Source organism: Haemaphysalis longicornis, unplaced genomic scaffold (genome assembly GCF_048455015.1).
Source record: "Haemaphysalis longicornis isolate Haplotype H1 unplaced genomic scaffold, Haemaphysalis longicornis Haplotype H1 scaffold_2, whole genome shotgun sequence".
NCBI classification, from domain to species: Eukaryota; Metazoa; Arthropoda; class Arachnida; order Ixodida; family Ixodidae; genus Haemaphysalis; species Haemaphysalis longicornis.
In genome coordinates, this window is record NW_027526295.1 from 201718562 (window position 1) to 201736217 (window position 17656).

At 53.2% G+C, this 17656-nt stretch overlaps 1 protein-coding gene across 1 annotated transcript; it reads left to right on the plus strand.

Moving 5' to 3' along the window:
- Positions 1 to 513: 513 nt before the first annotated feature.
- LOC144167604 (protein disulfide-isomerase A4-like) lies at positions 514 to 10292 on the plus strand. Its single transcript, XM_077696813.1, has 10 exons — positions 514 to 849; positions 2189 to 2256; positions 2913 to 3352; positions 4674 to 4879; positions 4975 to 5113; positions 6011 to 6366; positions 7215 to 7363; positions 7456 to 7612; positions 8665 to 9173; positions 9849 to 10292. The coding sequence occupies exons 1-10, from the start codon at positions 753 to 755 to the stop codon at positions 10101 to 10103; spliced, it is 2376 nt and encodes a 791-aa protein (XP_077552939.1). The 5' UTR covers positions 514 to 752; the 3' UTR covers positions 10104 to 10292.
- Positions 10293 to 17656: the final 7364 nt, after the last annotated feature.

Genomic DNA, 17656 nt, shown 5'->3' on the forward strand with positions numbered 1-17656 from the left:
TGGAGCCACAAAATAATTGTTTAGTGGTTGTAGTTCAGCCCAGTAAAACTTATTGAGGTTTCGTCAATAGCTTGGTTGGCAGTGGCGGGGGTTCGGAGAGGTCAAGGGTCGAAGGCAAAGCAATGGTGCAAAACAGTTTACACATGGAGGAAAAGAAGTTGAAAGAAAACATGAGTGGGCGATTGGCACAAAATGCATGCGGAAAATTAAAACGAAGTGGTCAGGAGTTCATGGTTTGTTACAGAAGGAAACTCGACTCATAGAAACAAGAAGGAAATTATGATGATGATGATAGTTATTATGATGCTGATGGTGACCTCAATGAGTTCGGCCCGCACCGACAAGCTGTTTGGCCAAGCCTAGACTGCTGCGCCCAATTCTAAACCACCACTTTTTTTTTTTTTTTTTTTTTTTTTCTGCCTGAAGGCAAAAAAGTCAAAACGGAAGCAGCCGACAAAACCTAACGACACCAGTAAGCGAAGCCTGTTTGCCTGGTCAGAGAAGGAACGCCGCGCAGTCGAACACGCGGCAACGTCTTGCTGATGCATAGCCCCTTCGCAATCCATGGCCAATATCCCCCCGTGGGTATGTTCCCAGTGCTGAAAGAAGAAGAAATTGAAACTCACATTCGCACGCGCCACAGCGGCCGACCAATAGAAATTACTGACGTGTAGCAACAGAAGGCTCGCTCATTCCAGGTTTTTCGCGTGGCCAGATAGGACACGGTCGACCGAGCGACACGTCGAACAACCATGGCTGGAATGAAGGCCGAAATGCTGGTCCTCGTTCTCGCCTGCCTATTAACAAGACGGGCATGGTGCAGCGACGTGAATCAAGCAGTGGGAGAAGGTAAGAGTGTTTCGATTCGTGCTGAGATAGCTACTTCGGTCGTATGGCGACATTACCGAACCGCACCTACCTTCGACGTGGTCAGGAAACGAATGGGGAGGAGGGAGGGGGTAGCCCTAATCTATGAGTATCGAACAGCGGCTGGCGCCTGCGCGGATATTTCCTTCGGCTCGCTGGTGTAAACCAGATCAGGATCGTAGTGGCCATAGCCGGAATTTTTTTTCGGGAGGGAGGGGATGGGGGGGGGGGGGGTTATGCGAGAGGGAAAAGTTTCGCCAAAAGAATATTTCTAAAACCTATACTTATAAAAACAAAACGGCCGCCAATACAAGATATGTGCCCCCCTTGTGATCTTTCTGGATTTACGCCACTGAACACTAGCACTCGCCCACACGCTTCCCGGAAAAAAAATTCGGGAGGGGGGGAGAGAGGACCTCAAACCCCGAACCTCTCCCCCCCCCCCCTGACTACGTCCCTGAACCAGAGCTAGTTTCCATAGCCGCGCACGACTAAAGCAGCCGTAAGCGCGGGTAGTTTTCGACTCCCGAAGCAAGGACTCCATGGTGTAACGCTAATGCCCGTGTCAGGCAAGGCCCGTGCTGCCGCTACTCGCGCCAAGCGAGAGCTTTTGAAAAAGGTCTTCGCGATCTTTCGCGTTCATTGGCTAATGGCACAGTTGCCGAAGCTAACAAAGAGCGTCGTAGGGACAGACTTTTCTTATTAACGCGCGTGTGTCAATTGAAGGTGCGATGCAACCGTATTAGGCGGCGTCGGCTCAGGTGGTCATTTTTCTCTGGATATGCAACATTGTGTGTACGTGTGTTGCGTGCCTGCGGTTTTAAGCCTCCTTAAAATAAAACATTGATTAGGTCGCTTCAGGCGGCCTTCAGGTCGCTTCAGACGGGGTTGCTTCAGGCTCAAAAACTTTACTTACAGGAGATGCGGTTCGTCCTACTGAAACCTTCTTTGAATGCCATGGCATGAACTATCCGTACACGCTGCGTTGTTGGGCGGGGGAGGTATGGAACCCGCCCGTTTTCCTCGTCGATCCTCTGTCGTAACAGTCCCTGCCGCCGTAAGGGGGAAGGGGACATTCGGTGTACCATAGCCATCTACGGTCAAATAACGTCAGCAAGATAGGCCTGGTTTGAAATGGTTAACTGGTCACTGACCAAAGTATATACAAATAACGTTTCGGGAGCACCACGGCTCCCTTGTTTACACTGTTTGATGCTGCATGTGGTTAGCAGCGAAGCCATAAAAATGTTGGCGCGTAAGGCCTTCAATGATGCCTCCTCCCCAGACATCACGTCCTTTTTGCTGTGCGCGTGCGATGCAGGGATGGCGCGCAAGGAACCGACTCTCGGCGTAGACAAGGAGAAGATAGCGCCGGAGCCGCCGAAAATGGTAAAGTGGGCGACGCCTTTTGACGACAGTCTTCTCGCACATCACTCGACTGCGGGCACCGTATACGCGCCATCGCGTGTCGTCACGTGGCCGCTATTTCGTTTTTCCCTTCGCGGTTTATGATCACAGACGCATCGTATTAGCTGCTTTTTTTTTCTAATCAAATGTACCAACATGGCGGCGACTACAATGACGTCAGTGCCGAACTCTCAGCTACTAAGCGCTTCAGTTATCAGCACCAGACTCAAAGCGGACAGCCCGCGGGTAGTCCGAGAAATTTCCTCGCCATAGGAATACATGTGGAAAACGAGTATCGGATTGCGTCTTGACAGTCCGCAGGGAGTCCTATATTGATAGTACAAGAGCCCCATACCATAGTCGTGTCTGCCCTCCTGTCCATATTACTTTAGCTCGGCTTGCGTCGCGATGCTATAGTTTCGTAATACGCGGCATGTAGTTCCAGCTTCCCCGGGGAAACTGTTGTGCAACGTGGCGGCAGTGTTACCAACGAGGACTAAAGGGACACAAGACAGCGCCAGTCTTGTGCCGTTTGTTGGGACCTTTGGCGCTTTGCAGTCACGTCGCAGATGTATCACCAACTTTCTCGAGCTTCCACTCTCGCATTTAAAGCAGAACGTTCAATGTGGTATTCGCAGAAAGTTGCTGGAGGTGAAGGCGAGGCGGACACCGGCTTTTGCGAGGCGAAGGGCGATGGTTGCAAGGCCCAGAGCAGCGCTGGCGAGGCGAAGGACAGCGGTGACAACAAGACGGACGGTGCAAAGGCCGCGGACGGGGCGGAGAGCAGCGGTGACCAGAAGACCGACGGCGAAGAGGCGAAGAGCGACGCTGGCGAGTCTTCGGACGAGTCGGTCAAGGTCGAGACGGAGGAGGAGGGAGAAAAAAATGAAGAAGAAAAGAAAGAGGACGAGCCCAAGAAGCCCAAGTTCGAACCGGACACCGACCCCACCTTGACCGAGGTGGACATCGAAGCCATGGGCGTCACGGTCCAAATGAACGTCTTCAAGCTCAACGAGTCCAACTTCGACCAGGTGGTCAACAACACCCGATACATGCTCATCAACTTCTACGCGCCCTGGTGAGTAGTTCAGAGCTTCCGAGAGCTTGTCTACTGAGGGAGGCGGAGAAGCTGCAAAACTACAGTGCAGTCGAGTTGGTTAGTGGTCGGGCTCCATTGTGCGGGACTCCGTTGGTGCTGCCCGCCGCAGAGCGCGCAGGTCGAGGCATCTAGGGTCCCTCTATATAGTTATATAGAGGAACTCTAAAGGCACCCAACAAACCGGCTTTTTCGGGCTCGCCCGTACCTTTCTTGATCGTTTTGCGCCTTTCGTACATTCACGTTTACTCCGGCCCAACCCACTGGAATGCACTCATTAGCACTGAAGGCTCTTTAACTTTAATTCTTACCACACCCATTTTCAAGGGGGCTCGGCGTGTTAAAGGGACCTTGCAACACTTTTTCTTAAATCTTAAATCTTAAATGCTTGCAGAACGTATTCACCCAACACACCCACTACTTAGGTTAGGGGGTCGCAGAGTACCTCAGCCGAAAATTACTGCTCTATGCCCATCAGATAACTTGTAAACTCGCTCAAAAGATTTTCCTGTCTTTCCCGGTTTCGACGTTCTTCGACAGCTCGAATTACGTCACTAAGGCCACGTAGTGGCTGTTGGTCGGTTTTCCTTCAGTTGCGGCAATGAACGCTTTAACTTAAAAAAAAAGCCACAAAAATAAAGAAAAAAATGGAAGGCGTATTTGGTGCGACGAGCAAATCACGCAGTGCCACTCTGTGCTGGCGGTGCAGTAGTTCCAGACGCGAAGGAAAGAGTGAAAGCGCTTATCGAAAGTTTTGCTTGGTCCATTTAAAAGGCTTGTGAGCATTCCTGGCGCGAGCTCACATTTCTTTTCGGGTTTCACCAGTGTATTCAAAGAAGGGATGTATGCCCTTCTTTGAGTGCGCTCTTTCACCGCAGAAAACGCGTGCGTATTATGTATTTGATGCATAAGGGGGAAAATAAAAGCAAAAGGCGTGATAGTTGCTGTCCTCTGCAGTCACCAAGACACGCGAAGTGCTAGTTGCCGAGTTGCAAACCGCCTGCCGGGGACCGGGTGGTATCAAGCGAAGCTATATACGGTTAATAGAGAGTTTTAGCATCCGTCTGTTCCGTCGTGTACGTAGTTACCGGGTTTACCGGGACCCCACTGCGCCTGCGCGCGCTGAAGGGCGAGGAGGCACACCCCACCGTGACGAATGCGCGGACATGGCGAATGCCGGCCCGCGGAACTAATCCCCCTGCCGCGACAAATGCACAAGTGTCCAGATGGGTGCCGGTCAGCACGGTAACTACGTATACGACGGAACAGACGGACTGCTAAAACTCTCTAATGACGGCCGCAGGTGCGAGCACTGCGTGAAGCTGGAGCCCGAGTACGCGCGGGCGGCCAAGACGCTGCGCAAGCGGACGCCGCAGGTGCTGCTGGCCAAGGTGGACACCACGGTGGAGCGGACGCTGTCCAACCGCTTCCACGTCAACAAGTACCCCACCCTCTTCTTCTCGCATCGGGGAAACCTCACCGAGTACGAGAACACCTTCTCGGCTGAAGGTATGCACTGCACTGCACTGCCCTCTTTTGACCCTCCCTCGCATTCCCGCCCCCGAACTAAAACGACTATATGCGTTCCATGTGTGGCTCGACAGGAATTGTGGACGCCATGGCGGAGAAGACGGACCCCATGTTCGAGCCGCCCCCAGAGGCCACGCTGGAGCTGACCGCTGTCAACTTTTCCATGATCATCAACCAGCACAAGCTGATGCTCATCTACTTCTACGCCAACTGGTAAGGAAATTTTCGTGTGACTGCGGGCCAACAAGCCACCGTAAATGCAGAAGGGTAGGAGCCGTTATGGCTTCACAGCTCAGACGGTCCACTTGTCTGCCTTCAAACTAAGCCTTAAAAATATTCACCTCGCCTGCATTGCAGCAGATGCTGCACATAATTGTAGATTGGTACACTGATGCGTCCTGCTCTCGGTGCATACCGAGTGAAGAAACCAGCTGCCGCCTTCAGTTGCATTCCTACACTAAGTTCCAGGAGAAAATGCTTGAGTGCTAGATATCGCGTTTGTTTCTTGGGCTTGCAGTAGGGCGTGGTTTGCTTTTATGGCTCGGCGATGGTAGCGTAACTTCTTGATGAGCAAGAATTTAGTGGTGCATAAAAGACTCTGAATCAGTTGCATTTGCTTTCATGGTGCAAAGGAGGGCCTGCGCTTCTTTGGTTCCGAAAAGGAACGGCAGAAAGGGCCTGTGCCAAACCGCTACCATGAGATCGCAAGTGGGAACCTGCCTCTTTCCATTCTCTTGAACACCCAGAAACGCTTACTCAGCTTCCCGGAAGGGAGGGAATGAACTGGAGCGCTGTGGCTAATTTGACTAGTTGGTGAACCTGCACGGTGGGAGACAGCGAAAGAAAAACGGGTACTAGATCTGATAGATTTGAAACAGGACAAGCGCTGACTTTGAACTTTTTTTCTTCTGGAAGAACTCGTCACCTCCGTACGTTCCCTAAACCCGATTCCACAGCTTACACAAATAAACCGGATTTCGTTCGTACCCTGCACAACCCGCCACCGTTCGCTGTCATTTCGACAGTGGTTAAAAGGAGGAGTATATTTGCGGTACGCGCACTTTATCAAGAGAATGGGAGAGGGGGAAATGAAGCCGCTCGCTACTGCAGGTGCGGCCACTGCCGGCGCCTGTCTCCCGAGTTCGAGCGCGCGGCGCGTCGGCTGAAGGAGTACAACATCCCGCTGGGCAAAGTGGACGCGAACAAGGAGAAGAGCCTGGCCGAGGTGAACGAGGTGCGCAGCTACCCGACGCTGCTGCTGTACCGCCGCGGGCGCCGCTTCGAGTACAACGGGCCGCGAGAGGAGACCGGCATCGTGAACCACATGCTCAACCTGTCCCAGTACCCCAGCAAGGAGGTCGACTCGATCAAGCAGTTCAAGAAGGCCATCCACCCCATCACGATCACCGTGCTCGCCGTCTTCAGCAAGCACCGCGGACCCTTCTACAAGGAGTTCGAGGCCGCCGGTACAATATATGCCGCTTATCCCTCCGCGACAAAGCTGCCTCGACACGAGAGGTTCCGCGTTCCAGCGTTAAAAAAAAAAAAAACGGTTTTTACTCTCCCGGGAAGTTGTCGCCCCGTGAATTCGCTGCCGGTTATACGGTAAGGTATGCAAGGCACTTTCGAACAACACGGAGTGACAGGAATGCCCCCGTTCAAAGAGCGATCTAGCAGTATCCTATCCGCCGCAGGGCGGTTTGGAAGCTGTCACGTTTCGTTCTGAGTCTGGCAAGCAGCCGATCCCGCATTTTGAATTCTGCTCGCATGAAGTAGCCGCCTGTAGCTTACTTTTGCTAAACCTCTCTCGTTCTCTATAGAGAACGTGGAATTACGCAATTTTGACTATGGCGTTTTACCGCAACCAGTGGGGTAAAGTGGATAAGTAGCACTCCGTGGTTACCGTGTTGACCGGGACCCGTCTGGGCACTTGTGCATTCGTCGCGGTAGGGGATTAGTTCCGCAGGCCGGCCCTCGTTTTCTTGCTTTGAGGTTCTTGGGGGGAGGGGGAGGAAAGGGGCCCGAAACTGTCAGACGGGGGGGTTGTCGACACCTTATCAGGCCTGCCGGCCTTCGCCATGCCCGTGCATTCGTCACGGTGGGTTGCGCCCAAGGAGGTTTTTTTTAACCTCCTTGGTTGCGCCTCCTCACCCGTCCTCCTCACCGTACTGCGCGCAGGCGCAGTCGGGTCCCGGTCAGCACGATAACTACGTAAACGACAGAACATACGGACTGCTAAAACTCTCTAATAACGCATTTACGCAACCCCTGAGGGGGCTGCAAATGTGAGCAAGGGATTCGCTCAACCACGCAGCCAACAACCTTCGCGGGCGGCACACGTTCTACCACACCTACTCCATGGAGCTGGCCAGGCACTACAAGGTCGGCGAAAACTCGCTCGTGCTCATCCACCCCGAGATCGTGCGGTCCCAGTACGAGGAGCCGTACTACACCTTCGGCAGGGTGAGTAGTGAGCAATGCAGCGCCTCAAGAGGAACAGCCTTACCCGAAGTTCAAGGAGCCGTTCGCATAATTAATCGGTGTCCCGCGCGCAGGCTGACGCGACGCAGGTGCACATGGAGCGGTTCATAGAGGAGCACCAGTTTCCCCTGGTCGGCTTCCGCGACGTTGCCAACCTCTGGAAGTACCACAACAAGTACCCCCTGGTCGTCGTCTTCTACGACGTCGACTTCGGCTTCGACAACAGGGACGGTATGGCTTCGTCTTCGCGCCTTTGTCAGCTCTCCAGCCAAAGCAAGGCGTTTAGAGAGCTCTCAGCTTCCTCGGGCCGCACGTGCCCGCGTGCCCACGCGCACAGGAAATGCTTCGCCGAAGTGCTCTCAACTGTAAGGTGGTGCACCCTTTACAGGGACGTCACGCGTTTTCGTTGCAGTTTCGTTGCTGGTCGAAAAGAATACTGAAGCCATGAAACATTTACACCTGAACAAAAAATTTTGAATATTCCGTTAATGGAGTTCAGCCGGTATCGTTGATGCAAAGTTTGTTCGAACGCGATCTGTCATATGCGAACTTTTTGGCGTTCATGAGAGTTTCCTATTCACTTGCTGGTTGCACAGCAGTAAACTCTAATAACGCCGCATGGTTGTGCGCAGTCTGAGCGTGCATGCGGATAATCCCGCAATTGCTGTGGTGAAACAGCGCGTGCGCGAATTCATCGCGGTGTCGTTGTCTCTTCTTCTTGCTGACTCCTTGACGGCGCACAGGCCGGGGAAAGGAAATTCCTTATCTGGGGCGGTATTCTCGTAACTGTCCCTTTTGAAAACGTCCCTTTTGCGTCCCTTTCATCGTGACATACTTCCGGTTAAGAAGTGGGCGTTGGCAGCATGGAAGAAGGTTGGCAGTAAGTTTACCGCGCTTGCGTTACGTCACTTCCGGTTGTTTGCTTTTAGCCAATCAGGGCTCGCCAAAAGGGACATTTTTGAAAGGGACGCAAAAGGGACAAAACTCGAGAATACCGCCCCTGTTCTGTGAAGAGTGCGTGTAACTGCCTCTGGTGGATGCGGAAAGCAAAACTCGCGCTCGATTCCTCGAATTGATCATTTTGGACTCAGGTCAGGTGCAACAGCCACATCCGTACAACCGATCAAACTGTTCCGGCAGCACTCAGGCCGTTTCGGCCAGCGCCAGATCTTGTTCCCGCTCCACTGAACATGGCCCGGTGCTTATCCCGGTGCAGCCTCAGGCGATAACTATGCTGGTCGGCTATCGGAATTACTAATCGCAATGCTCTGTAAATGTTCCAGAGACTCAGCGCATCCGGCAGAAGGTGCTGAAGGTTGCGCAGCAGTACAAGGGCCGCGTGCTGTTCGCCGTGTCGCACGAGGTGCACTTCGAGGACGACCTCAAGAGCCTTGGCCTGGAGGACAGCGCCGCCGAGGTGAACGCGGGCATGTGGATGAACGAGCGCGAGCGCTACCGCATGGCGCCCGTGGACGACTTCAAGAGCTCGAACCTGCGCAACTTCGTCGAGGGCGTGCTGCAGGGCACGCTGAAGCAGTACGTGCGCTCGCAGACGGCGCCCCGCGAGCAGACGCGCGACGTGCTCAACGTGGTCGGCAGCACCTTCGAGGAGCTGGTGATGGCCTCGGACAAGGACACGCTCATCATGTTCCGCTCGCCCGACTGCCACATGTGCGACGAGCTGGTCGAGGAGCTCGACCTCTGCTTCCGCCGCATCGACTACCAGGCGCCCGACCTCTTCCAGGCGGCCATCATCGACGCCACGCAGAACGACTTCCCCTCTGTCTTCAAGGTGATCGGCTTTTTGTTTTTTTCGTCTCCTTTTGGCTTCGAAATACGACGCCGTTACCATACATCCGCTCCTATCTGCATTGTCATTCTTGGGCTATTACCGCGCAAACCTCAACAGATAATCCGTGCAAGCTGATGCAATACTCATATTCCGCACTAGATAACTGCATGATCAGCATTACGTACTGAGCTAAAATATAATCCAACACAACCTGCCGCAGCCAGCGCCAGGATTTTTCCTCCCGAGTGCTTTTCTTCCACGTGCGCGCTACCTTTTAGCCTTGCAGGTGAAAATTTTGACAAGCGCTCGTATACCATCTCCTGCTAAAATTAGGTCACAAGAGATTTAGTAATGTATACTACACGTTAAAACAGAATTTGGAGCAGGTAAATTTTCGTTTAAGTTGGCCTTTAATTCGGGCATGTGTGTCTGGGTTTGCATGTTGCAGCCTTGCAGGTGAGAATTTCGACAAGCGTTCTTACCATCTCCTGCCTTATTCCACTGGAGCTCGAGAAGACTGGCATTCATCATTCATCCGACCAAGGACCGGAATTTCCTCGCTTTTTGCGAACGTTCAATACGCAGAATGTCAGTGCAAGAAAAGAAGGCCTAGCTTAGTTTGTAGTGGTTCTTCAGTGGCGCTGACGAGCGAATGAACCGCGTCTTCTCGCGCAGGTTGACGACTACCCGGCCATCTACTTCGTCCCGGCCAAGGACAAGATGCACCCCAAGCTGTTCCATGGAATCCGCAAGGCTTTCGGACTCGTCAAGTTCGTGAAGGAGAACTTCTCCTTCGACATACCCGATCGGTCGGACTTCAGCGTCTTCCCGGCGTTCAAGCGGCCCAAGCCGCCAAAGGACGAAAAGAAAAAGGACGAAGAGGCCAAAAAGGCGCCCGACGCCTCCAAGAAAGCCAAGGAAGAACTGTAGCTGCACAACCCTTCTAATATCGTTTTTCGAGCCTCACAGTCGCCCTCCATTGTCATCAAATCCCCCTTTTTTCCCATGGTTTTCCTTTACATGCCTTCCCATCTCATATTGTTTGCTTTTTCACACGATCGAAGTCATGTTTATCCCATCATCAAGACATTTTTTAATAAAATGTTACCCTACAGGAGAGCAATAAAGTTGGTTAATGATACAAAACTTCGCGGACTATTTAAATACTTCATTCCGTTCGCACAGTGCCATAAGCGACGGCTCACTGCTAAGAGCGAGAACTTGCCCGTCTTCGTTCCACCATGTGTCTCATGATTTGGCGCCGCCATTTTGTGGGCGTGGTGAACTGTCCTCGTAAAGGAATGCGCCAGTTAGCTTATCATGGCCTCGATATCACGCGCGCGGAGTGAGTTCCAAATAAGGCCGAAATGGCATTACGGTATGGGGCATGTCATAATTTCCCAAGAATGTGAAGGCGAAAGCCTAGTTGAACCTTATGTTGTGTCGCTCGCCAGCCATCGCCAGGAGCTCCTTTGTGGCCCCTTCAGTACCTGACACACCCCACGTGCGGCAGCAGCTTAAATACAGAGTAGCTCTAGCTCACAGCGCGCGGGCTTCAATAAAAATCTGATTGATTGATTTGAGTCCTTTTATTGGAGCAAGGAGGGCGTTTGCCGTACGGTGGGGAGAGGCCGGGATGGAAGGATGGGGATTACTAATCGAGGTTCGTAAGGGATCTGAGGCTTTTTTTTTTTTTGCCTTAAAAAGGTGAGATGGGAGCTAATCCTCCGAAAGTTCTGGCCAAGATGTTCAATGAGCTGAACGAGGCAGCTCCTATCCTCCTCCGCCATCCCTCCCCTGCGGTATCCTCTATGATCGGGATTTCGATGTGGTGGGGAGGCCGCGTCGTTAATACTGCCAGTAACGAAATGATTCTGTATGAAACTCCCCCTCGGCAAGTTGTACGCGCAGATCGACTGGGGTCATGATCTGGCCCCACGGGCTATGCGGAAGGCTGCCGAGTACAACGACCTTTCATGGTGTATTTACAAGACGTGTTCCCAAGGAAAGCCCCGTGATAGCTTCAGCACAAACCTTGTGTACTTCGATATCCTCTTCCCAAAAATGTCTCTGCCCGGGCCAAGCACCGTCTTTTACAGCGAAGCTGCATGTGGCTACGTTCCCGTTCTATTAATTTTCGCGTCCGTGGGCAAAAACTCCCAGCGCTATGCGCGTAAAAGCAGACATTAATTGTTCTACGTGTACCACCTGGGAGGAACACCGTTGCTACTTGTATAGGAAGACGGTTCCTGCGTGCACCATCTGCCACGAACTGGGCCATCAATCCACGGCCTGTCCATGCCCCAACGTGCGGGCCTGCCCCACCTGTGGAACCAGGGACCCGGCTGATGGCCACGTGTGCAAGCCCTGCTGCTCCCTGTGCAAGGGGGAGCACCTCACGGCATCTAAGGGCTGCCCGCAGCGGTTCTGCGAACCGTACGTCAAGCGACAGAAGGAGCTAGCGCCACAACGTGCAGCATCCCAGGCTCCGGGGGACCAACAGCAACCTGCACCACCACGTGGCCACCGTCGACGGAGACCCGGGAACACCCCGGTCCACCGGGGCTCCTCCTCTTCATCGCGAAGGAACTCTCGATCGCGGTCCCGGTCCCAGTCAAGATCCCGCAGCCGTTCTTCAAGGGGCGGCATCACCACTATAGGCAGGTGAGCTGGGCTAACATCGCTTCTCCCACTGCTTGCACCTTTCCTACCGCCAATTTTAATCAGCGCATACATATCATGCCAAAACTGTGAGCATTTAGAGAGAAAAGTTGACGAGATGTGTGCCGAGTTAGCCGAGCTTCGCAGGAAATGTGAGCAACCCAATCCCGAGAAACGTAAACGGCCGGGGAAGCGTTTGGCAGAAAGTAGCTCTGCCATGGACACTTCGCCCCAAGCCTCAACGATCACTCCCCGTCCCCTTGCTCAGAAGGCCAGTGCTTGCTAAAGCACGGCGACAACGCCAGAAATACAAGGACAGGCACAGCCAGTTCCTCCTGAGTCAAATGCAAATCCCAGCACAAGCCCGACAGAGCAAGGAGCCCAGCCCAACTCCATCGAATCTATTACAACTCTGCTGAACCAAATTAGTGCACAACTCGCCGAACAATGTCGGCAGATGGCTCACTTAAAAGAACTCGTCACACAACAAGGAGCGCAGATTGACGGACAATCAGCCCGTATAGACCAGCAATCGGCAAAAATAGAACAACTCCAGGCCCGAGTAGAGAATATAGAAAGCAGCTCACTCCGCAAGAGGCAATCGCCATATTCCCGATCATCGGTAGTTGAAAACCAAGACCCTACTTCTGTTAACGTTGGGCGCACAAAATAATCGGCAGTGTGATACTACAGTCCTGCAATGGAACTGCAGAGGGTTCAAAAACAAGGCCGGGACGCTCCAGCAATACCTGTCAACTTGATACCCACCCCCGGACGTGCTCGTAATTCAAGTGAGTGAGTGAACAACTTTTACTGAGCTTCAAATAAAGAATGGTGCGCGCAGGCACCAGATGGGGTGGTTCCCTATTCGCGGGACCCATATGTGTCCAGTAATTCTTCTCCTCGAGCCACCAGCTGTTGCTGAATGGCGAGGTCAGAGCTGGACAGTAAGGTCTCCCATCGCTCGAGCGGGTTAGAATTGGGGGAAGGGGGAGGGTGTAGGGGGATGTCTTGAGTTTTTTGCACTCTGCAATAATGTGCGCGAGAGTGCCGTCTCCCCGGCAGAACGGACATGTGTTGTCGTGTTCTGCAGGGTACATTTTGTGCAGAAGCGCCGGGTGTGCGAGCGACCCTGCCTGTAAGCGGTGCAATATCGTCTGCTGCCGTCTGCTTAGTTGCTTGTGTGACTTCGGAAGCCTCGTTCTACTTTCTTTGTATAGGCGGACGATCTCCTTATAACTCGTGACAGGGTGCGGTTGCTCTTCCTCGGCCCGGATGGCTAGTTCTAGGGCATAGTGGTCGGCGGTGACGTTTCCTTCCACGAGCGAGTGAGCCGGGACCCACACGAGCTCGGTGACTCGTCCCGGTGTTGTGGGATGTTTCTCGAGTATAGTAGCTGCCGCAGAGGAGACGATCCCCTTCCGATAGCTTGCATACGCTTTCTTGGGGTCGGTAACCACCGTGCTGACCTCCGGCATGGCTAGGGCCAGCGCTATGGCTACCTCTTCTGCCACGGTCGGGTCCGTAGTCTTCACCGACGCGCAGGTCTTCAGCTCGTCGATGTCCGTTACGGCCACCACAGCCTTTGTTCCGTGTTTTGGGAGAGAGGCGTCCACGTACCGGACCTGCGGGTCCTCCTCCAGCTTCCGGGCCAGGGCTTTGGCCCGCGCCGTCCGCCTGCCTTCGTGCCGTTCCACTGTCATGTTGCGCGGTAACGGTTTGGTTGTGATGGAGTCACGCCATCCCTGAGGGAGTGGTGCCTCTTCCGTCTGTGGTTCAACCTGCCATCCTATCTTATGTAGGACGGCTCTTCCGAGTTCTGTCCTGCTCAGACGAACTCTCTGGTTGGACCAGTGTGCTTCGATGAGTTCGTCCATGCTGTTGAGGGTGCCCATGTCCATCAATCTTTTCGTTGACGAGTACATTGGCAGACCCATGGCTATCTTGGTGGCTTTACGCATCGCCGTGTCCAGCGCTTCCCTGTCCGCCTTCGTTAGCCGGAGGTACGGGGTGGAGTAGGTTACGCGGGACACGGCAACTCTACGTATCATGCTTGCGATCTGTTCAGTCGAGTGCTTGACCTTGGTGACGGCGGCCGAGGCTTTTCCGTCTCCCCTGAGTAACAGGCCCAGGATCCGAATCTGTTCACTCGTGTGGGGGCCCTTGTTCCCCTACGCCTCGCCTGCACATGTTTTCGCGAGCTGGTAGCCGCCCTTTTGGGTAGCCGGCGCGTCACGTAGGTCGTGTCCTCTTCATGACCCCGCGCGACGCGCCGAACCGGCTCGCCGCGAACGTGTGCGCGAGGGCGCGAGGGAAGGAGGACCAGTTTGTCACCTTCCTTTGCGCCACCCTCTCCCCGACCAGGGGAAGACCCCCTCTCCCCTCCGAGTTGACCTGCGGGACGAACAAGCGCTCCGCCGGGAGTCGACTGGGCGATTTGGTCGGAGTCGGTTGGCTCGGCAGTGCCTACACCGAATGCCCCGATGACGGTGAACCCAGTTGGCTCCACGGACTCTGCTGAGAGGATCTGTCCTGATCGGTCGCACGGGATGCCTCCCCTGCTCCCGCAGCCGTGATGACGAATATCGAGGTCTGAGTCCCGCGGCTTGGGCGAGCGACAGGAGCCACTGTCTCCCCGCGAGCGATAGTCGTGTTGTCTGGTATATACCATGTATCTTCCAGGCAATAAAGCCTCACTTTGGATTGCCGGAGCCTGTCTACCGCATGTGAGTACCCGAACCCGTGCGTGAGTCTTCGGATTCCGCAGGGCTAGTGTACGGCGCGTAGCGTTCTCTAGCGAAGCTAGCCGGGGTCCTCTGCTATCCCGTACGTTAGCCACAGTCGGTATGATTTGCGTGCCGTCGATGGTTACGGTTATGCTTGGGGGTGCTTGCTTCTTTGGCCTGCCCGGTTGGACGATGAGCAGTTCTGACTTCTGCGGGGCGCAGCTCAGGCCGCAGGACTTGGCGTATCCGTGGACAGTCTCCGCCGCTCTCTGCAGCACTCCTTCCATCCAGGCGTCAGAGACCGCGCGGTTGGTCCACACCGTGATGTCATCGGCGTATAATGCGTGGCTTACACCGTATATTCGCTCGAGTAACGAGGGTAGGGGAAGAAGTGCCAGGTTGAACAGCAGAGGCGACAGGACAGACCCCTAAGGGGTGCCCCTGTCCCCGAGCTCCACGGGTGAGCGCGAGATTCCATCGCCGGACCTTTCTTATGACCAGTGGGCCGATGAACTCATTCAAGACATGAAGACCTCCACAAAGACTATAACAACTTCTTACCAAATCCCGTACGTCGACTCCAAGCTGTTGCGTATTTGGGAAACACGACACAGCCTTACGCGTAGGTGGAAAAAGCAGCGCCATAACAGAAAACTTAAGCTGCGTATAGCACAACTTAACAGGTGTTACGAATGGGCCAGCCCCGCAGTACTTCCCCGCATCACTCCTCGGCTGTGCGGCGAAGCCACTCGTGCGCCTTCGAAAACAGGCGCAATCATGTCGGTGGCAAGTTGCGACAAAGCCGCGTCAGACGCTTTGCTCTCGCGCATTTCACAACTTCGGCGGCTGGCGGCGTGGCTCGTCTCCACGCTCTTCAAGGACCCAGAGGCCCCGTCGATCGCAACGGAGTCCTCCTCTCTCCTCTCTCTCGGACTCAACGTGCCCGAGGCTATGAACGGCTTACGAACTCTGGAAAGAGCGTTGTGCGTGTTCCCACTTGTTGGCGTTTTGACCGTTATCGCTTTTGGGTATACGCCTCGAGATTCGCGATCGCTGCGCCGCCTGCCGCCGCTTCTCCGCGGCGTTTGCGGGATTAGCGCTGCGTGGCTGATAGGTGGTCATGCAGTGTTTTGGTTCTCTTTCGCTTCTCTTTGCCTTTCCGCGCACTAAACAACTTGTTAAGGTGACGTCTGTAAGCTAACTGCACGATTAGGGCGCGTAAAAAAAACAGCGGCGTCTTGGTAGAGCGCTCGAACGCCAACAAGAGCTACCCGGGGAGGCGGTTCTGCGCTTCTTGGCCGCTCTTGCGGGCGTCGGCGACGGCAGCAGCATATCACCGCTGTCACCTTCGAACACATCAGCACAAGTGAATTCTATTTATTGTCACCTCGTTTAGACCTGATATTGGCACTGTAAGAGGTTGGTTCGTTTTGTAGCGCAGACAACAAATGCGGCTTTGCTTCGAATATGTACGTCGTAGAAAAATATGTTTCGGGGATGTGATAACCCAATAGCGTACAAAAACTTGTACCTTTTATGGGAATATAAGCCACGCGAAAATGTTAAGTACCACTCTTAATAAAAAAGGTCGTAGAAAGGTAGTAACGGCCGTATTTACTAACTCCTTACGAACCTTACTACCCCGCGGTTTTGTACGTAGGCTCTGGCACTAACAACTGCATGGTTAGTAAATTAACTGAACTGAGTGTAGGAAGTGGTAGCACTAGATTAAGGTCGCGCTTATGACTAGGTTGTGCATGGCCAGTTAGTAAACGCATGTAGCTCAGAACAGTGCTATCGCTGGGACTTTACTAGTGGGGGTAGTGGTGCTTACTGCCTGCTTCGGTTAGTAATTTTGACAAGTGCTACATTTACTACCTCCAATTACTAAGTACCTAGTGTATACTGGGACAAGTAACTTGTTAGTATTCCATTAGTGAATGCTCCGACCTTTTTTTTAAGAGTGACACTCAAAGGCTGTGCATTGTCAGATATGTGCCCACTCATGCCTTATGGTAAGAACCAAGGTATATGTTAATGAAACAACGGGAAAAATGAATGGTCTGCAAGTCAGGAATAAATAGAATAGTCGTACGGGAATAAAAAAAACCGAGTGCAGCTTCTGAAATGCTAAAGACGTTTGTTTGAGCAAGGTAGTATTCACCAGACCAACTAGATGCGAAATGCACTGATATTTCGCTAGACATGGGGGGGGGGGGGGGGGGGGGAGGAGGACGCTCAACTGTCGTTGTTTACAAATGCGGAGCGAAATCAACAAATGAACGTTTTATTAATCACACACACAAGCTGCGTGTTCACTTTTCGTTTGTTTTTCGCCTTCAACGAAAGGCTGATCATTCGGCGGACGCATTTTTTGAAGAATACAGGGTAAGCAGTTCACAATAACTACGAGGTGTCGTTGAAAGAGTTGATTGATTGATTGCAGGGTTTAACGCGCCGACGCAAAGGAGACGATGAGGCGCGCCGCAGTGGAGGGCTCCGGATTAATTTTGACCACCCGAAGATCCTTAACGTGCGCCGAAATCTCGTACACACGGGCTCGTTGGAAGAGTGTCGTATCTGATAAGGGTCTCTGATTTCGGTTTATGTTAGATTCTGCAGTCTCCCTGTGTCATACGACGGTGTTTCGAAGAAGAGTTTGTTCGCGGACGCGGATTACTCTATAAGCCCATCTTCGCGCTTCTCGTGGAGGATAAATGTAACAGATGAATCTCAGCGAGCGCTCACCTCGGGACAAGACGACCCAGCATGAAATTTGTCGTCGTGTGCTGACTCCGGAGTGTAATTTTGCATTATCCATCGTAATTCTTTGGTACAATGTTTGCGAAATTTATGCCGCATTGGCTTGTTCAGGGTACTGACCAATATCTGATATGTGATATTGACAGGCGTAACTGTCAGGTATGAGTGCTCCGCTGGATTTTGTAGTGCACAAAGTCGATTTACATCATAGTGTGTATGGCCGCAACATGACCATCGGAGGAAACACTGCTTACGGAGACACTGCCACTAAATTTCAGGGCAGCGGAATTGCAATCAGCTGCATGCAAATGCTGACTTCGGGGCGCCGGCCTG